The sequence below is a fragment of the Acyrthosiphon pisum genome, chromosome A1 (assembly GCF_005508785.2).
Source record: "Acyrthosiphon pisum isolate AL4f chromosome A1, pea_aphid_22Mar2018_4r6ur, whole genome shotgun sequence".
Taxonomy (NCBI): Eukaryota; Metazoa; Arthropoda; class Insecta; order Hemiptera; family Aphididae; genus Acyrthosiphon; species Acyrthosiphon pisum.
Window position 1 is genome coordinate 71,595,586 of NC_042494.1, and position 23,085 is coordinate 71,618,670.

Here is a 23,085-nt window from a genome sequence, read left to right on the forward strand (position 1 = left end):
ACTAAAAATAAATTCCAAAAAGTAGCCCGTCGATTCTATTGTAGACTTAATGCTGAATTCAAATTTGTTTTCAGAATTCTTATCGCTTCATTAGATTAATTGGTCTGTTGTCAATAGAACTATAATCCTATATGTTGCGCGTGTGTTAGACAAAGACAGAAAATTCCGACTGGAACCGCTTTAAGAGTGATTACTAATTATAGTTGGGAATCCAACATCTACGTATACGTTGAATCTAAAATTATTTTCAAAGAAATTCAACAGAATAATTGTTCTGAATTTAATGAAACAGACATAAAGTGTTTACGGAAAAATTTATATGGACATCGTCGGAAAACGCTCCCAGTAAATCCCACTTCTATTCAAGAGGTACACGAAGCTTTGGAAAATCTAGACATAAAAACTAAGAGTGGTGAGTCGTTTTTAATATTAAACGATTCAGAAAAACATATAATTGTGTTTTCACTTTTCATGTCAAACAAATTTAACATTTATAAATGAGGTTGATACCATTTACATGGATGGGACTTTTAAATACTGTCCACGATTTTTTTTGCAAATGTTCACTATCCATGGATTGAAGAATGGCCATTATATTCCTCTTATTTTTTGTTTACTGCCAGACAAGTCGATTGAAACATAGGTACTCATATACGCTTCGCTCCATTGTTAATAAATGTAATTTATTATTTTCTCCAAAATATGTGATAGTTGATTTAGAGATATCAATACATAAAGCTATCGTAGAAATATGGCCAGATTCAAAAATGATCGGCTGTAGACTTCATCTAACTCAATCTTGGTTTCGTCAAGTCTAAAGCTTAGGATTGGTTAGTGAATATAAAAACGATTTTTCAGATATTAGAAACTGGATAAAATATACTTTTGGACTATTATTTTTGAACCCCGGAGATGTTGAAGATTGTTTTGTTGAAGATTTAATGTCAATATGTCTTGATGATGATAAATTAAAATCATACTGAGACTATTTAACAGACACTATTGTATTAGTGAGGAAAGCATATTTCCTCCTACTATTTGGGCATCAGGCTCTTCTGATTTAACTAAAACAACAAATGCATTTGAGTCTTACCACTCATATTTTAACCAATGTTTTTACAAAGACTCCCCTCCAATTATGTATTGGTTGAATATAATAAATGAAGTTCAAACAGAATCATATGTAAAAATACGAAGTACTGATATTCCAAAATTCCCAAAAGATAGAAAAGTTCGGAATCGTCAGGATAAAAACCACACAAACATAACGAAATAATATGATAGAGGAGAGATTACACGAATGGAATTTATAAAACGCATGTGCTATAATTATAAAAAAATTTAAATATCACTATACATTTATTTTTTTTATGTAAATTGATAATATAATGTAAATTGTAAACTATGTATTGTAAATTGTAAATTATGAAAATTGTGACTATATTTTTTACGTTTTTAACTTAATAATATTATGAAAATGTTGACTTAATATTTTTCATGTATTTTACTTGACTTAATAGGTACGAGATTTAAAAATAAATTGTAAATTGTAATTATGAAAATTGTGACTATATTTTTAATAATTTAATATACTTAATAATATTATATGATTATTATATAAATTGGTATAGTTTAATATAAAAAAAAAAATGTTTTTAATTGGTGACCAAAATAGTGTACTGGCCTAATAGGGAAAGGTTCATTTTGGCCGAAAACGGTTCCGCCCAACTCACACAGCATTTACCTAATATGGCAATATTTATGGGTAATATACAAATATACTGTGTAGAATGATAATATTAAGTAGTTTGAGGTAGAAAAGAAATCAGGATTAATATTATAATAAGCCGTTTTTATAAATATACATGATATATTATATTATAATATACATACTACGTAGAATTTAAGAGTTTTTTCCTATTAATTAAATACAACTTAATATAAAAATTAAATTCATAACTCATAAGCATACAATATAATAATTATAATATAAAGTTAAAAACAAACATATATTATTGCTTTTGTTTGATATTTTATAATTTATATTATCATTTATCACTAATCAGAATCACCTTGTTAGAATTATGGTTACTGTGGTGTGGTGTGGTTTTAACCAGCTGGCGGGCTCATTGTCGTATAACTATAAGAAGTAACGTTACATGAATTGTTATTATTACAATATTCAGTTCTTTTTTAAATGTATAATGTTTTATTCTTTACAACTATATCTATGTATCACTAGATTAATATTTCCTATAGGAAAACAATATTAGGCAATTAATGAAAAATTAACGACTAAATAAAACTAAAAAAAAAAAAAAATACAATATATAATATGTTTAAAATTGTACATTTCAAATGGGGCACATATTATATGATACATGTAATATTATTATCATAGTTAATTATAATTTATAATATTATGTACGATGAGGAGACGGAAGAAAAGTAAAAACAAAAAAAAATGTAATAACTAAAACTGTAAAACCATCATCAGACGCCTAAAAAATGTAATATATAAACATGATTTTCCTTTCTTTTATTCGCATAAAATACATGAGGACGACGTGCGTGTTTTATAAGCGAATCGTGTACCACGTGCTGGTGATGGGGAGGGGGGATTGAAGTTAGGCGGTGATTTATGACTAAAATCTCTTCGGCATGAATCAGAATACAGTATCGTCGCGTTCTACAGACATTTAGTTCACGTTATAATAACCCGACGATTGTCTTCGTTTCGGTGGGAATATGATCCGTGTGTAGTGTGTACACACTACACATAAATATTATAATACACACACGCGCATACTTATTATTACGAAGATAAAAATATATAGATAGATGTATACATCGATTAGTATAATATGTACACGGTTGTATGACGATTGAGCTGGGACCTCAATAACAACCGTGATTGGTGTTTAAAAAAAAAATTGTCGTAGATACAGTACGGACAGATGAAGAGAATTACGAGCGACAGGCAAGGGAATCGTTCGATAATAAATTGCGGTTCGGCTGGTGGAAAAATGTTTCAGCTCCTGTCGACATCGGAATTTCGGTAAGACTATGTACACACACACGTATATTGTGACGATAGGTCGCACGAGGGTTGGGCGACGGTCTCGCTGGGTGCAAAATAAGTCTACCAGTAAATGCAGTTACAAAACATATATTGGTACTATACACATACCTAATAATAGTTATGTTATAAAATCTTCTCGACCACGTGGTCACCGTATAGAGGAAGCACCTAAACACGGTCGTTCAACGGGCGAGGTATGCATTATAATATTATATACTGCAGTATAACACGATATATATACTCATATTATAATAATGTAAGTTAGTGAATGCGGCACGAACTTATCGACAACTAAATAGGCAGTAGCGTACAGTTAGGCATTAAAATAATAATAATAAAGATAGTATTTAAAAAAAATAAAAAATAGAAACAGAAAGGAAAACAATGTATTTAATGATGACGCCGACGATCACGAAATCGAACGACTTGCACACATATTCTATAGTTTATTAAAAGAATGTTATACTTAATGTCAAAATAAACGGTTGATCTGCAGCAGCGTTTCAGGGTGTGCTGGCTGATTTTTTTTTATATATTCTTTATCCTCTTGACGATCTCGTGAATTCGATTTCGCGTGTTCAGTGTGTTTTGGATATTCAATAATCTTCTTATTTTCCGAGGTCCTCTTCTTCCTCCTCCTCCTTTTGAATCATCTATAGTCTGTATATTATCTTATGTACATGACAACGATTTACAGTGATATATATATATTGAATATAAAATATACAAGATGATCATAGATCACCGCTAAGTCGAAAAATTAAAAATTAAAAACGTTGGTCAGACTGTGTACTGTTTTATGTATTTATAAATGGTTAACATTTGAAATGGTGCCAAAATAGAAGGACACGAGAGTTAAGTAGGTACCTGAAAAACAAAAAACAAAAACATATCGTTATTACAACATAATAATACATATTAATATTATATACTAAGTAGAAATGTAAAATCGTATTTACGATGAAATTATTATATTATACACAAAAATACTAATAATAACAATTTTTATATAGTGGTTTATCACAGTTCATCGTCGTTGATCTTTGTCCGGTGACAAATCGGTTCACTACGCTGTACGCATAGGATTTTTGTTTGTATATTATATTCGGAAGCAATGCCGGTCAAGACACTTATAAGTTATAATATAATATATTGTATATAGATTCTATTAGAGCACGAATGTTGTCTTGTCGTTTTTTTTAATCATTTCGGAATTTGGATTAGGTACGTAATTCGATCGTTGTCCGCAATTGACTTGTGTCTTGTACTTACTACTTAGTAAGTATAGTACTGATATACAACAATCGTAAAAAAATCTATAATCCATTTTTTTTTTACATTCTATAAATATATGATATTTATACTTTGGCCTATATTTATGTACCACTGTATTTAGAGTAGGTAAATTGGTTTTATCATAAGATGGAATAGTAGTAAAATGAAAATATTATATAAGTATACGTCAATTAACAACTTTAAAAAACTTATTTCCTGATATTAACAATCCCGGAGACAAACAATATGTTTCGGATTAAAATAAATTTTTACAGAATATGTGGAGAAAATACCTCAGCTGCATCATATTATCATCTTAACATATTACATTATATACGCATAATAATATACATTTAACAGATTTCAATAAGTTGTATCACGGCCGTTGCTATATCAACGATTATTGTATTATGCGTAGTTACTATTTACGATATCGTGATAATTGAAAATCGATAAAAAAAATATTAAAAACGATGTTTTATAGCACGCATACCTACATAATATTATAATGCGCGCCGACGTGACGCCGAAGACAACTCAAACATCGCAGCAACTTAGTGAATATAATTATTTCAGGTACACGCGATGTAAAATTAATATAAGTAATAATCTGGAGAAAAAACCGCACGTGTGTTGTCTGCGGTGTGTTAGTTGGAAATTCGAAAGAAATGTATAAAACAGCAACTGCAGGCGTATCATTGAAAAAAATATACATTTGATAATCGGTTCAAGCAAAAAAAAACCCATTCGATGCCTACACATTACTTTTACAAACGTATTTTATAAGTCACACACCATCGGGAAAACTTTAACGAATTATGTATTTTACATAGGAGGTAGGTACCTATATCGTATAAAAACAAAATATTAGATATTACCATAAAAATGAAGTAACCATTTAACTGCAAACACTAATTTTCTAAGTCATTTTTTATGTTTTGAGATTAATTTTTTTTAATCAGCATAAAATAATTTTAAGTGATTTTTTTGGTTTCAATTTTTTTTAATGACAACCTATTCATTTTTTATTTTATTATAGAAAGAAAAATAATTTTTCTCAACGTTATAAATAACGAATATTGAATTCATATTTAATCGTAATTATTTAAAGTTTAGATGATTATAGTAGAAGGACATAACTTACAAGGTACCTACTAAGTACTACTTGCCACTTTACTCCACTCATCAATATACTTTACATCTAGAGTCATAGAGTAATATACCTATAATAATGAGTTCAGAAGATATATGGGTATGGTTACATGAAAATATTAGCAATTACTAATTGCTTTAAATATTAATCTATCATCATTTTTAATCTCTAAAAATAAGTATAATAAATACTATAGAACCAATATTACATAATATGCTTTATATTTTTGTAAAACCATTTTTAAACACTATATTGTTATAAATATAATATAAATATTGTAATAACTGAGAAACTACTCGTCGGAATTTTGATAGGTACCTACATAATCATTAAAAAAAAATATCCACCGAAATGCTAAATAATTTGTAGTAAAAATGGTAGTTTTCAATTGAAATAGGTACATAAGGTTGTTTAACGATAGGACATTTTTCAAGTGGAACGAACAATCCTAAAAAATTGAAAATATGGCTTTTAAGTATACACTATACATGGTGTAACAAAATAAACCTGTATATTTTAAAATTCCAAAAATCAGAAATTGAATAAATTTATCATTGAAGGAAAAAATTGGGGTGGCATGCTTGGTAAATCCCTAAATACGGTGCAATCACTAATTTTGTTTTGAACCTAAGAAAAACCACTACGATAAATAGTAAGTACGAAATCCTGATTTTTTTTGTAAAAATAAAGTAGTTACACTTAAAACGATAAAAACATATTGCATAACGATTCAGTTGGAAAATTATGAAGTTTGGCTATTTAAATGTATAATGTTATCTAGTTGTTTTCTAGTTACAGGTTTCGTAAAAACGCAGAACACACCAACGTCTAACAATTTTACATTTTATTATGTCTTACAGTAATAATATTTTATTCGTTTTGACGATGTCTTTAGATAAAACGGATATAAATGTATAAAACTAATAATAATATCACGTCGCATCGGCGTGTTTATACCTACACTCCGTTAAAACTAATACGATTTTTAGGTATTTATCATGCGCTGCCATCGTTCTCGCAATAGGACAGACAATATTATAATGTAATATTATTTATTGTATGGTAAACCACCCACAACCGCCGCCGCTGTATCTTAATCCAAAACGGTGTGTTTAAGCTATATAGTCTACAATGATTTTTATCGTACCTACCAACTAATTATTTATATAAGTTTTAATCTATAGGTAGGTACCTATATTATTTATTTACCCAATGCACAAACTTTTAACTTCCCTACCCATTAATATTTGAACAAATAATATTGCCAAATTGGAAAGTGGAAACCATTATATTCTATATATTATTCTACTTTTGGAATGTACTTACTCGACAGAATAAACTCTTAACATAAACTAATGCCATACGAGGCAGTTTCTCCGGAAACAGTGATAACGACATTTTAGTAAGTACTCCAATTTCGGGTAAAAATACTACAGAATAATAATACTCGTCTATCCCTTTGAATTGTACGCCACGCGTTGCAATAATCTGCGTAGACTTTTGATCTGATAAAAAAAATTATCTCATTTAATTTTACGATGCCAATCGTTACTTCGATTTTTACGTCGTATATGGTATTTAAAAATGACTTACAAATTGATTATTGTCAAAAGCTCCTAAGATTATACCTTAAATAAAAACTTCTTATTCTGATTCATAAATACATGAAACGTACATGTAATAGAACGAGCATTGCGTATTTGCAAGCCTGGGCAAGTTAATGATAAATTTTAACTAAGTTAAGTTATTTTTTTTATACATAATATCTTTATGAATATCCAGTAATATGGTTTAAATAATAAAAATCATAAATATTATTGAACACAGGAAATAGCCAATAGCTTTTCTATACATGGATACTGAATTAATAGAATTATGAATAGTACCTAAGTACGAAAAAAATTGAAAATTTAAAATGCCAAAACAAATATAACCTTTTGATTTATTAATACACTAGTACAGATAAGTACTATACTTTTTTTTTTAAATTATTAAATAAAAATAACATGGTATTTAAGAATGTACTTAATTTTAAACTCTGAATACTTTTTCAAGGAACTAAAAGTCTAAAACTGTTAGAGAATATAGCCAACTTTATACTTCAGTAAAATATTTATATTTATACATATTAATTTAATAAATTGATTTAATTATATCTGTAATTCCCTATTCTAGTAAATGGTTATGTAATATCAATAATAATTTTTATTTTTATTATTTAATTATTTATAAATTAACTTAACTTGAATTTGATTAAAAGTAACTCGTTATTCATTAAGTTAATATCAATTAAAATAAGTTAAGTTAAATATTAAGTTAATGAAAATTAAATTTAAAAAAGTTAAGTTAAAAGTTAAAATTAACTTAATTTTTAACTTTTTAACGCGTTTATGCCCAGGCTTGCGTATTTGCGTAGCTAGCTTTAGAATACAATGCAATTTACAAAGCGCATCGAAATCCCAGCACTAGTCAGTATTATTATAGTAGTGTACTTCTCGGCAAGTATGAAAACATATAAGTTAACGTTAGACACGTAACTTATACGTATATACGATTTTGGTTCTGTCACTGTATAAGTATAACATATAATAATTAATAATAAAATTCTATAAGGTGCCGCGAATTGTCCACATATTCTTAGATATTTATCACGTATTATAATTTATAATATAGGTACATAAATGCGCAACGGCCATTATTAAAATACATGACAATTACGTAATTGTGTCTGTGTGCGTGTGCGTTGCCTACAACCTACGTTGTATAACCGTAACAACGAGTACGTGTAAATAAGTACACAATAAACAAAATAATATAATATTATGTGTGCTATCTAAATAAATCCTTATTGTAAATTTGAGTTCTACTGTTGTCCCGAGCATCTGAAGCGCATATTGCCTATTGGGTTCTATTTTAGATTCTGAGTGGAGCTATGAATGTATTGAATTTACAATGTAGTGTGTTATTTTTTAAATTTATTTTTTGTGTCTGACATCACCTTTTAGGACAATGCATAGACTTTCTTCAACAGTAACTTTTCTGATAGGAAAGTGAATCTAGTTAGTACTTTGGGGGGGGGGGGGGGGGGGGCAAAAGCAAAAATTTCCCAGTAGTTTTCAAAAGCGCAGTGAAAACAAAATAAAAATTAAGTTTATATTAAGTTTTCCACCTAATCAATTTTGGTTATTGGCGCAACTCTAAAAAAAATAACCGTAGGTACATGACATTTTGACTGAATGTTTATATTAGCATTTTCTATACACCATAACATTTTCCAAATATTTTGACTTATTTTGAGCTGTTTACGAACATTTTCAATTTCCATTTTTTTTTAGTTTTTTTTTTCTATAAATATCAATAAAATTTTATTAATGATTAAAAAGCTTGAAAATGTAATAGAAGGCTCCTAGTATATTGTTTCAAAGGCAGATAAAAAAAAAATCAAAAATCCATGGTCACAATTTTTTTTTTATAGACATTTAAAGTTCAAATATTCACAAAATACGTAAAAATTACGTCAATTTGCAAATTATTTGAGTTAGAAATTCATAAAAAATTTTCTTTTTAAATCTAAGATTTGAAAATGTATTACAAAATTCTTCATAAATTTGTCTACCTTTATCGAAAAAAAATGTCTACAAGAAAGTCAAATTAAATTTTATGAGCGTTTGAAATTCATATTTTTACAATATTTGATATTCACTGGATTTCTCATGTAACGATTTTCTTATTTTATTGTAATTAAAAAACGAATGACTGTAGATACTTGAGAATTTCACTGAATGTTTATATTAGTATTTTCTATACACCAGTGTTTCTCAACCTGGGGGTCACCAACTTATTATTTAGGGTCGCGAACGAATTAAAATTGTGTGTATTATATGTATCTGTAAATATTTGGTATATATTTTGTTGATTAAAAATAATTATAATATTATATATTGTATAATTATATATAGTATTATATGTTATGCTGTGTATAATGCATAGTAATTTTCGTATTGATTATTAATAGTATTAAAAAAAAATACGAGTATATGTAGGGGGTCGCTAAAAAATTGAAATTCAAAAAAGGGGTCGCCACAGTAAAAAGGTTGAGAAACACTGCTATACACCATACAATTTTGAAAATAATTTGACTCTTTTTGAGCTTTTTACGGACCATTTCAAATTTTAATTTTTTTTTTTTTTATGAATATCAATAATATTTTATTTGTTTGGTAAAAAAGCATGAAAATTTAATGCAAGGCTCCTGATAATATCAATATATTATATTGTTACAACAGCAATTGAAAAATATTAAAAATACATAGGCAACATTTTTTTTTTATAAGCATTTTGAGTTCAAATTTCGACAAAATTTAAAATGTAATAATTATTTTGTAGTTAAAAATTTATAAAATGTTCAACTTTTATAGCTAAGGATTGAAAACTAAAAAAAGAATCCACGTTAATAGGTTATATATAAATTACTTTATTCACAATAATGTCATCAATATACTTAGTAATATCATAGGCTGACTGACCGTTTTCGCTAAGAATCGTTTTTCTTATAGGTACAATGATACTATATCATTGAATTCAAATTTAACCCCATCCATTACAGTGACCCACTTGTAACCTACTGTACAGCAGAGCGACATCAACTTGCCCACCTTTTTAATATATAATCAAATATAGATTGATTCTATTGTATCAAAATTCAAGATCAGTTGATTTCTGGGTAAATTTATGTTTTCGGAATCACTTTTTTTTTACATTTATAGTTACATGATTTTCTTTTTTAAAGGACAGCATATATTTTAAGTTTTATATTTAGTGAATTAGTTACTATATACTAATTTAACTAATAACTTAAAGTTTATAAGTATTTAAACTTTAAATGCACGGAGAGTGCACCAACATTTTTAGACACACCACTCATATGTGGCTCTAAGTCACTTTTAATCTACTAATCTAAATTAAAAAAAAGTCTAAATTATCAAAAACTTAAATATACGAAAAAATTACTGTGTTTTGATAGAAGACTCACTCTGTGTGTAAACTGTATATCAATATATAAATACATAATAATAATAAAAATAATATATACTTAGTATATAAATATTAAATACCTATTTATATCATGTTGTTGTGATACACAATTTGAATAATGCTATACCGAGGCGACATAATAAAAACAAATGATGTAATAATATAAGCGTGCTATATTATATGCACAGCGTCATAGCCGTAAACTATAAGACAATTTAATGGTTGGAAAAAAATTATCACAGAAATTACATAATAACTTAGACAATTTAATAATAATCATAATTTGTAGACCATAATTTTATAATCGAACTACATCCCAATAAACATTTTGTAATTTTAAATATTAAATGTATTATTTAAATACATTAATAGTTAAATATTTAACATTAATGCTTTAATTAACATTTAATAAAAGTTTAAAAAAACCAACTATTAATATAAAGGTAGGGTAACATTTAATTGAATGTTTAAAAACCAAATATTTAAAAATCAACATTTAACTAAATCTTGTATTTGATTTCCATTTTAAAGTTGTACATTAATCATTAAATATAACATTTATAAGTTAATTTTAAAATAAGCATTAACATTGCATTCATGTTTCAATTGCAGTATTGCAGTATAATGTGTTATCAAGTCTTAAAAATTGGTTCAAATGATGTTTAGTATAAGGTTTATAAATGTTTATTAAAATACAATTTAATGAGTATTAAACTATAGTTAAATGTTTAAAGTTGTTTTTTTTAGTTTTAATTAATTTTCTATTTAAGGTTTATATGTTTATTGGGATGTTGTACTATAAGAATTGGATTTAAGGTGACGGCCTAGTGCCAGATTTCAAATTTTCAGCGATTCTATAAAATGTTATAATTTAGTTGCCACCTTGATTGTAATACTTTTCCACTAATCTACTAATCGATACTTATTTAGGGGGGGGGGTGGTTAATAGAATATTACTCTCTACTAGTTAAAAAAAATTTATCAAATTTGGTCAATTCTACAGAACAGGATCATTATTCCTATAGAGCGTATTTTGTGTACAAAATTAATATTATATCATCATATTTTTTAACTTATTTCTTTTCATCACTACTTTATACCTATAATTATTACTAAACTATAATTGTTTAGCTCACTAGGATTCTTTGTATTTTATAGAAAATATATTTCTTTTTTAGTATAAATCAAACATTTTAATCAGATAAAATGATCATTAAAATTAAAAACATGTCAAATTCCTTGCAAAGTTTCAAAAAGTTGTTACATAATACTAATTAATAATTATACCTATATTTATTTTCTATATTATACAAAACTTTTAACAACATCCTAAAACGAGAAAATTGAGCTATATGTGGGTATGAACAACTGAGTTGTGTTTCAAGATTAGCGATTTGAATGATAGACTTCTCAAAATCCTCATGCATTGATACTGGTTGAAAGTTTAAATGAGCTAGGTATTTTCCTACTTTTAAAGTGTTTTTTACAGTTTTGAAGTGCTCTATCTAGCATATTCTTGATAACAAAGAACTATTGTAATTTAAACTTAGTCAAATAATAAAAATATATTTTAAAACTGCAGAATTTATCATACAATCCTAAATAAGTTACTAGTTTTTGGTAGATACATAGGTAATATCAAATAACCATAGCCAAATAAAATATTACTAAGCTGAATTTATATAATGTTGTATGGATTAAAATTATAGTTTATAAAAATTACTAAAAATATTGTTCAATAAATACTTACCATAAACAGTGATATTAAAAATGTCACTACAAAAGTCTTTGTAATTAGGAACAATATAGCATTCCTACCATTGCAACCGAATGGATCAACTACTAATGAAGTTCAACCAGTTTATGAAATCCATTACTGCCCTTACGGGCATGTCTGACGAGAGAGCTTTAACTCTTAAATTTCGATCCTCTGTCAGCAACACAACATCTCTAAATATTTTTTTAGGCTCTCCTAAAACAAGTACACAATAAATAAAATACTTATCTTATACTTTTATAATTGCAAATTTACCTTCTACTGGTGAATTATCTATAGGTGGTTGAGAATTGTTCTTACATAGACTTAAACAAGTTGCCAATATTTTATCATCATTATTTCCCACCTAAATAATAAACAGCCATTAAAATAAGAATTTAGACATTTTAATTGCTAGACCAACAAAAGCATACAAAATTGTTTTCTTCTTCAAAACATGTTGTCGATTTAAAACTTGACCCTTTGGTTGTCACAAATTTAACTACAGCCGAATCAATGTTTTTTAATAATTTTAACGCCTGTTTAGCAGCATCGCACACTGTATCTCTGACCCATCCACCTTTGGCCAATCCTTCTAATTCAATTAGTACTAATATCAAAAATAAAATGATGTTTATCTTTTTTATAATTCAATAAATTATCATACACATAATATCAATTTTAATTATTATCATTCAACTTACCAACTGTGGGAATCATTAGAGTACACGTGTGTTCTTGTGCGTGCGATAAAGAATATATTAATTTCTCTAGTTGTGGCAAATAATCAATAAAACAGTTGGTGTCTGGAACTACATAATGTGGCTTGATTTCAATTTCAATACAATACGATGCTTGTTTCAATATCTCCTGAAAGAAAAAATTCCAATCAGTTTACAACTACTAAAATATATAAAATATATATTTTTTTAAATTTCAATAATTTTCATACTTGTACACGTTTTTGTCTCAGTTCTTCGTTCCGTTGTTTCTGTTCCAATTCTTCTTTTCTACTTAGAAGCTTTTGTATTTCATTTGAGATTGGTTTAGCCTGTAACTCGGATATGGATTTGTCTTCAGATGGTCTTGATTTCAAATCATTTTCCTCATCAATCCAACTTTCAAAACACATTTCCTCGTCTTCACTCTATTATAAAATATTATTAATTTTTAAACACTGGATGGCATGTAATATAATATAATTACATCGTCTTTGGGGCTAGCTGTTTCAACAACAGAAATATATTCACTTGCTCCAGTATCGGTTTTATGTAATTTAAATACAGGTGGCTCAGTTCCACACAAAAATTCTGTTCCAAAGAACAATATACAATTCACTCTATGAGTTAGCTCAGACAGGACCTAAATATATAACTTATTGATTTATAGATATGGTAACAATAATATTATGTATAAACAAATACTTACTCTATCTGAAGTAGTTGAAATAAATGTAGGTTTTAGCTCATAACCAATTATTGGTGTAAAACCACTAAACATAGAATCTTCAGGCAATTTAAGTTGTTGTCTTAGACCTAAAATGTATTAACCGTGTATCATATAGGTAATCTCATACATCCAAACAAAACAACAAAATTTTTTTCTCTTACTTGGATCACTTTCATCAGGCTCATTCAAAACTAATTTATAATGCTCTTGGAATTTTTCCAAATTGTTTACCAATGAAGCTAATCGACACCAACAATCTCCAGTCCCACTAAAAAATATATAGTAAATACAAAACATGGGAGAAATAACACAAGATGTATATTTTTCAATCAATAAGGGTAGTCGGGTTTTGAACAACAACCAACACATTGCCGATGTGTACAATGTAATAAATCATAAAAAATTTGGGCAGAGTTTAAAGTTAATAATAATTGATTACTATTACCTATCATTTGAATTTTAATATACAGAGCATTTAAAATTGTTTTTGGGCAATATTTTGAATTTTTTAGTAAAAAATGTACGATTACTTAGTTAAAATATTTAAGCAAGATTGATAATAATAATAAGTAAGATATTAAGATAAATGTCTAAAAAACAAATAAAAAATGTTCAAAATGTCTTAAAGCATTTCAATAATATTTTGCCATACAGAGTATACGGCTTCCAAAACTTTTAATGTAGCCCATACAACTAGTGATGGGCACTAGCGAATAGTTTGTACAGTCGATTGTTATTCGACAGTTTAAAAAACAACCGAGTGATTTTTCGATTAAACCATTGATTTTTTTGAAAAATTATCGAGTATTACACTCGATAGTTTTCATTCGGTAGTAAATAGTAATACACGTCTGGTACCAACTAGTTTTGACTATCGAGTTTAAATTAAACAATTAAGTGATTTTTCGATATTATCGACCGAATTTGATAGTTTAAAACAATCGGATAGTTTGATAGTTTTAACTCAATAGTGCCCATTATTAAATACAAATACCCTATATTGATCATAGCATAAAAATTATTAATTTCAAAAAAACCTTACGAGAGTTTATAATCCGAACATGATGGAGGTGGATTCCATACTTTAGAATTGCATAGAAGCCAATCACACCATACCTAGATTAAAAATAATTTGAATTATAATTTCCTTGATTTTAATTTTAGTGAATCTAAATCATCATACTTTAATGGGCGGTAACAGAAAGTCTATGTCACCACCAATCAACTGTTTAGCTGTAGACCCATCATCTTTATTTAAGATATCTTTCAAAAGTTGATTACATCGGTCAACAATCAGACTAAACATTTGTAATGACATTGCCAATGCACACTCATGAACTGTGGACCAATATCCTTGTTCTACGTGTGTTTCTATAATAAACAAATTTCATGAAAATAAACAAAACAATTTGATTAATTGTGTAATTAAACTATTTCAATGAAATTGATTTTGCTTACCTTTTGGACGACTATATTCAATTGAAAACATGTTCAAAGCCAAATACTGCAAAAACCTTGTAGGTATGATTGGTATTGGTGTATTTGATAATAATTTACGAAATTCCCTTAACATTTGTAGTGCAGTATCTTGAAAACTCTCCATACTAAAAATAAAATAGTATAATTTATATTTAAAAAAATTTGATGTCATATTTATTATTTAATCAATATTTCAAAAATATATTTAAATTTTTCAAGAACAAAATTATTTGTTGAAAGATAATAAACATTTTACCCCGTAAAAATATTGACTCTTTCTAATAGTAAACTTGGCAATTAGTGATGTAAATAATATATTATTAAAACAAAGGGTTAAGTAACATTGATTTACTATACTCTGTCCAGCAAAACAACACACCGCAGCTGACAAAAATTTGTTCTTCTCCACATCTCCATGCAAAACTCTGCCACAGTAGAACCAGTTTCGATAGCATTATGTAGAGTGAAGATGTGCAGAATTGGCATGTTCTCTAGCTGGACAGAGTATAAGCAATCCAAGGGGTCTATTTCACCAATAAAAAGAACTAAGGTTACTAAGCTCATAGGCAGATAGGCCTACCGGGAAACCGGGAATTTCCCCTTGGGCCCCTCTTTGTATTTCGGCCATGGGACCCTTTTTATGGTTAATGCAATGATTCATTAATATTATATTAATATTATACAATTACAATAGAAATTTTACAATATATTATTTTTTTCCCCTTGTGGGGGGACCCTTTCAATAATTTCCCAATAGGCCAAAAATGGCCTATCCGCCCATGACTAAACTTACCATTATATAAAATGATAATGAGTAGGCATTAAGGGGATTCGATACCGTGGTTCTCTGTTTTTGTCCAACACATGCGCGCATAGTATTTTAGACGTGTTTTTTGCCAAATATACCAATTGATCTAATGAAGCGATAAGAATTTTGAAAACAAATTTGAATTTGTGGTCAAGTCTACTTAAAATCGACTTTCCCACATTTTTGATTTTATACCCCAAATTCTTAAAAATTTCATATTCAAAAAGAGTACTCAAAAATTCTGCTATTTCAATTTTTGGAGAAGTTAAAATCAAAAAATCAAAAATGTGGGAAAGTCGATTTCAAGTAGACTTGACGACAAATTCAAATCTGTTTTCAGAAATCTTATCGCTTCAATAGATCAATTGGAATATTTGGCAAAAAACAAGTCTAAAATACTATGTGGCGCGTGTGTTAGACAAAAACAGAAAATCACGGTATCGAATCCCCTTAAGTCAAGACAAATATTTTAAGTTGTACATAAAAAAAAAAGTTAATTCACTAATATTTACTTTTATGTGTGAAAGTTTGGGATCCTCTAAAACTAGGTGTCATGAGTTATAACTTATAAGTTAGTAATATCTGTATTGGTGATTGTATGCCATTTTATAATCATTGAATAGTTATTGTTTAAATAAATTTGTAACCCACCATAGTACTTTCTAAAAATGATATATGCTTCATACTAACTACTAACTTTTTAAATGAGGGAATTTGGCAGAAATTTGGGTAGACCAAATTAAGACCCCACCCCACCTCCCCTAATTGTGCCAATAAATACAAATATATTATACATTGATACTATGAAGTAGATGTAAACAAAATTGAACTTACCCAACTTTAGTAAACAGCTTCCCATGAACATGTAGAAAACTTACAATGAACCTTTTATTAACCTGTAAAATTTAATCAAGTTGAACAAAATATTTTTACAACTACAAATATTTATTTATACAGTTCTATGTACATAGAAGATACTTAAAATTAATTTTAAAATAAAATGCCAATTTACTTCAGACTGAGACAGTTTTGATAGTTCTTCCTCATCAATGTCTTGATTTGGTTCAGTGGATGATGTTGTTCTATGAGATCGTTTACTGCCATCTGGGTGTATCCATATTTCTTTCCTTCTTTTACTGTATTTTTCTTTTGACGACATGGAACTCTCTTTTTCTTTAGCTTTTTCACGTTCACGTCTTTCCCTATCTTCTAAACGTTTTCTATCAGTCATTTCATACTGAAACAAATAAAAATGTAAGCAAAAGTAAAGAAAAATTCATAAATCATTATCTTACCTTTCTTCTATATTCTTCGAACAAAGATAATAAGCTATCTTTTGCTGACTGAAAAGGATTTGAAGCCATCAAACTTCTCATATAAAAATATACTGCATCAAGTTTTCGTTTTTCATACACAGCTAGTAGCGCTAACTGATTGTAGGGCCGACCATTTTTAGGATTTATTTGGTTGGCTTTGGTATACCATCTAAAATCATACTTGTGAGACGGTTGTTACAATTTACATTAGTTCAATCAATACTTACTGTTTGGCAATAACATAATTAGTGCTATGATTCATGATATCTTTATACCTTGCCAAGTCTCCTAACGAAATGTATAATTTTTGCGAAGATATTAAAGCAAGACCAATATTTCCAAGTTTTTTTGTAGACAGGCATGTCAAAGATACATAATCATCCAAATTGAAATTATAATGTTTTTCCAATAGTTTTAAAAGGTCATTCATATACTTCATACCCTAAAAATATTAATTGTTTTAATTAAAAACTATTCATTTTAAGCTACATTTCTAGATTACATACTTCTTCTATTAAATTCATTAGCAATGTGGTATAGTCTTTTACTAATTCTGGCGAGTCTTCATTTATAAGTTTTTTTAGATGTTCAATAATATTGTGGTAAAGTATTTTCCAAAAGTGTGTTTCAATATTTTCTCTTTGGCAAAATTTCATGTCTGATTTTAAAAGCTCTTTTAATGAATCTTTTAAAAACTCCCTTCAAATAAATATATACAATTTACCAAAATAAAAAACCTAAGTATAGATATTTATTATTAATTTGAGTCTAATACAAACCTGCATGAATTGATTATTGGCCAATTTTGAAGCATATTTGGTTCAAAAACTAAATTTCCTATAATAGAATCCGCTTTTTTTATATCCAATAACAAAACTGGATAGATTGAGGCACGGTAACTAAAATTGAAAATTATTATTATTAACACACATGATAGTTAGTTTTAAATTATTGTAAAGGCCAATCATGTAGTTACGGGTGGAGGGTTCATGAAAACCTGCCTCCAATATTTTTTTTTCAGATTACCTGATTAGTATGCAAGCTTAGAATTTAGCATCACTTTTAAAAATAATAATAATTTATAACCCCCAACCACCCTCTCAAAAATTTGTTCTAAGTACATTTATGCTTAAATATAAATTTTTTTATAGCAGTACCTTTCTGTGTATGGATCATACCAAGCGGGTGGTGCACTACCATAATGTGCACCTGAGTATTGTTGAGCATTTGTATTATTAATATTCATTGGAAAATGTTCTTTAGCATGATGTGGTTCTATATTAGCAGGCGGATAACCTGCTCTGACATTTTGTTGTTTAGGAGATATCACTATAGGTTTATTCGGGTTATTAGGATTAAATAATTGTTTTGCCGGATATGAAGATTGTGTAGTTGTGGTCGTAATAGTCTGTTTCAAATAACCACTAAGACTAAGTGACTTGCTATCAGTGGAATTCACATTCACATTAGGGGGTAGTTTTATAATACCACCAATATTTTCAGGTTTATGTGATGCAGATTTTTCACTGTTATTTCTATAATCAAAAACAAAATTGTTATACATATAAAAAAAAATATAAAACAGTGTATATAGAACTAACCTGTTTTTACGATTTCGTGAACGAGTCCTTGATCGGTCATTACTACAATTTCTATTAGATTTAGGTTTTTCTTTTCTCCAGTTTCCACCATTACTATTTAAGCTATCAGAATTATCATTACTTTGAGAATGCCAGTTAGAGCGAGTACTGCTAGATGGTTGGTCACGTAGAGGTAATGTATTTATACAATTTCTATCCTTACTGACACTCCTAATTAAAATGTATGATTATTAAATTAAAATTCCACACGAGCTATCACATTTAGTTTATCACTTACTTTCTCTGTTTTCTATCTCTAGGAGAACTTAATGTTTTTTCAACAGTTTCTAATCTCTCAACTTCCTTTTTTGAATCTTCTGCAACTTTGGACATGTTTTCTGCTCGTTCTACTTCTTCAGCCCAATTCTATAAATGTTTAACATACAAAATTATTCAATAAATATTGCTGTATAAGGTAAAACTTACGATTGTACCACTAGGGAGTAAAACTGCACTTTCTATAGGCTGCTTTATATTAACAGAATGATTGTTTTCAGTATCAATCCTAGTATTGTGATCTACAGTTTTAGATTCATGATGACTATTATAAGCTTTAGTAGGTATATCAGCAGCTCGTCTGCTCGATTCAGTTGAACTATTAACAGTATTAACAACTGCGGATTGCTGTCTTCTCGTTTCAGTCTTTGGTGGCAGTTGATTAGAATTAGTCCTATAAAATCCCTGTTCATGTCTTTGTGGTTCATTAAATCGACCCTTGCCGATACTTCTTGGAGGTAATGTTTGACTTCTAGATTGATATGAACTGTTTTGTTTATTATGCTCATCTTGAGGCAGTAATCCATTTGTTAACAATGCTTCTACTTCCTCCATAGAGATATGATAATCATCACAAAATTTTCTTCGCAATCTAGGAGGCAATTTTTCATAGTTCATTAAAACAGCACTACTTATTGGTTTACAAGGCACTTTCTTTTCTTCTCGTTTCTTATTACCAAAACCATGTGATTTATCTGGGATATTTTGTACTGTATTAACACGTGTATTAATAATCATGGTAGGTATAATATCACTTGGAGTTATGATTTTTTCTGAAATAGCTGGTTTTTCATCAATTTTTTTAACCACTTTAGGAACAATCACTATATTAGGTGCTTTATGTGCTCTCCAATTATTATCATCATCACCTTTGGAATCGTTGGGATTTACAAAGTTTACTCGAGGTCGATCTGGTCGCTTATCACTGCTCCATTCATTAGGCGGCTCATAGAATAGTTGTGTTTTCTTTTGCTGTTTCCTTTTTAAATTGAAAGTACTGTAATTATCAGCTGCCACGCCATTCATCTTTTGACCTCTTGGAAAATTTTCTTTTTTTCTACTTGGATTTTCAAAATGTTTATTTGGTATAAAATCACTCTTTTTAGATGATTCATGGTCACGATCAAATCCAGACCGTTTGTCATCATCATCAACATCTTGGCGAGAATTACCACTTCGTTTTAATGGTCCACTTCCAGGCCTATAGATTTCTACTTCTCTCGGGAACTTGTCCTTCCTTCCAAATTTATTACTCGAATCATCGCCTATTATTAACAAAATTAACATTAATATAAACTAAATTGATTAAGGTAAATTAAAATTAGAGGTTATTTATTACATATATTTCAATATTTTGTAGATACACACTAAAAAAAAATACATCTATAATTAATTAACAATCTATAGGTAATTGTTACGTCTTATAGAGTAATAAAGAAATTTACAAAATTGTAAGTAAATTTTTTTAAACAGAAAGTTTATGTTTTTGGTATTAATTTTAGATTCTGAAAGGAACTATGAATGAATTTGTTTTACGTTAATGGGTGTTATTTTTGACTTCTATCATCGCATTTTTACAAAAAAAAATTATGTTTATGTTTTAATCTTTAACTTTGATGGTAGTTTCTGGAAAAAAATTGGATCTGGTTGGTAATTTTGAAACTCAAAAGTAACTTCTCAAATTTCAAAATAATAGAAGTTGATTTTTTTTGTAATCCAAAAACTATAGACTTGAAATTTTCTTGAAATATTTAAATTAGCTTTTCCTGGAAATGATATAAATTTCATATTTTTTTGCGCTTTCCAAGTTATTTATAAACAGTTGAAAAATTTACTTTTTTCAATTCTTAACTCAAATTTTTTTCCTAATCAAAAACATAATAATACAAGGCTTTCTAAATTTTTCTAACAGCAATTAAAAAATATCGAAAATATTTATTAATCACAATTTTATTTTTATGAACGTTTAAAGTTTATAATGAATAAAATGTAAAAAATGATTAATCATAGCCTATATAGTATTAGTAATATTTGTCTGCTCATAATTAACAATAGTTATCTTAATGACAGACCATTACGCAATAAAGTGCAAGATAATTATTGTTTACTTAATGTACCCAAGTATTAGTCAAAAATTATGATAAATAAATAAATATTCATAGAAAACTAAAAATAATAATTTTAACAGATATAAATAAGACAATAATCAATGTGTTTAGAATAAAAAATTAAACTGCAAGAAACCATAAAAACCCTTATTAATTATTGCTTTTTTTGTTTTGTTCAATTTAAATATAGAGATCTCAAGAACCTAGGTTCCAAAAATAAATATGACTCATTAATATTGTAAAGCCTGAATGATTATGAGGTGCAACCGGCCAGAAATTCACTCAGAAAAGACCGGGCACTGGGCAGTGTAGGATGACAACACAGAGTAAAATGTCATTGAGTAAAATGATAAAATGGCCATCTCAGAGACCAGAAACAAAAACAAAAATTTGAACACGGCGCGACTGTCGAAAACGTTACTGTCGAAATGTCACGCAATTTATGGAGGAAAAAAAATAATAAAACGACAAGAACGTTCGCGTTGGAAAACGAACTTCACGCGGCCTTCAAATGTGGAGGACGACACGATGTCTAAGGTGGTCGCCACCGATTTAGCGGCATTTGAGATTTACGGTGGAATTCAAAACACGGCCTAAAACGCCATCGCCTCCACGCCGGCATCGGGACATGGACAGTTTTGAACGATAAACCGCGATGCCGGATTCATCAAACTCACCTATGGACATACGCGACAGATCTCCATCAAGATTGGCCATGGTCTGGACTACAAACACAACTTCATTACTTCCGTACGACGAGTCGTCGAGAATATGGTCGAGAAAAATACGTGCGAGACAAGCGAAAATAATAATAATATTATTGTCGGCAACCGAACGAATTGAAAGCGAATCGTATTATTTTTTTTTTACTCATTAGTCGTTGTTTGCGCATAAACAAAAACAAATGGACATGTCTTATCAAAAGCAATGCAACGAGTGCCGTTATCACAGATCGTGGAAAAGCGTAACGGTTGCAGTGCGACCGGGCCGGGGGAATGCACAGCTGCCTAAAACACCGCACTCGCCACCACGTTCCCGCCTTATTTTGAATACATAGTTTTTTCCTTAATATTAGCGTAATATCAATATAAGATTTTTAGTTGGTTACGTGACGACAAAAATAAGGTAAATTATGTGCAAAATGTAGCGAATAAGATGAGTTGAGTAAGGTTTATTTGATTATTAATAGTATAAACGTTTTAATATTAACGTTTTTTTTTTAAAAAAAATAACAACTAAAATATTATATTTGTCAACGAAAAAAATGTCAAAAAAAATTATTTGTAAATGTTTGAGATTTTAAAACCTGGTTGCACTACTGCTCACTGTTATGGATGGTGTTAAATTTGAATTCAATGATATAATATCATTATATACGAAAAACAATTCTGAGCAGTGAGTGGAGACGATTTGTCAGCCTAGGATATATATTTATTTAAAAAGTAAAAATACCATCATCAGATCTCTGGCAGTATGCATGCTATAATTAAGCTTAAAAAATAACGAAATATAATCAAACTATTTTTGTTACATTTTGTTAAAATTACTATGCACTTTGTAATAAGTAATTAAAAAAAGGTGGGTAAGTGGATGTCGCTCTGCTGTACAGTAGGTTAGAAGTGGGTCACTGTATAATGGACAGTATTAAATTTGAATTCAATGATATAATATCACTGTATAAGAAAAACGATTCTGAGCGGAGACGGTAT

At 28.5% G+C, this 23,085-nt stretch overlaps 1 protein-coding gene across 1 annotated transcript; it reads right to left on the reverse strand.

Moving 5' to 3' along the window:
• Nucleotides 1–2,555: 2,555 nt before the first annotated feature.
• Nucleotides 2,556–22,282, reverse strand: LOC100574863 (telomerase-binding protein EST1A). Its single transcript, XM_003247956.4, has 23 exons — nt 22,054–22,282; nt 19,419–20,533; nt 19,231–19,358; nt 18,954–19,163; nt 18,510–18,887; nt 18,132–18,251; nt 17,859–18,051; nt 17,580–17,794; nt 17,332–17,521; nt 17,049–17,273; nt 16,871–16,932; nt 15,208–15,353; nt 14,933–15,120; nt 14,792–14,865; nt 13,911–14,017; nt 13,729–13,835; nt 13,507–13,662; nt 13,253–13,447; nt 13,005–13,170; nt 12,735–12,910; nt 12,577–12,667; nt 12,295–12,516; nt 2,556–3,949 (listed from the first exon to the last, which is right to left on the reverse strand). The coding sequence occupies exons 1-22, from the start codon at nt 22,091–22,093 to the stop codon at nt 12,380–12,382; spliced, it is 4,419 nt and encodes a 1,472-aa protein (XP_003248004.1). The 5' UTR covers nt 22,094–22,282; the 3' UTR covers nt 2,556–3,949; nt 12,295–12,379.
• Nucleotides 22,283–23,085: the final 803 nt, after the last annotated feature.

Coding starts and splice junctions, on each gene's coding strand:
- LOC100574863 (XM_003247956.4), bottom strand. CDS start 22,093: ATGGCCAATCTTGATGGAGATCTGTCGCGTATGTCCATAG. Junction 19,359..19,418: donor TACTCCCTAGTGGTACAATC/GTAAGTTTTACC, acceptor AAACATTTATAG/AATTGGGCTGAAGAAGTAGA. Junction 18,052..18,131: donor CCAATAATCAATTCATGCAG/GTTTGTATTAGA, acceptor ATTTATTTGAAG/GGAGTTTTTAAAAGATTCAT.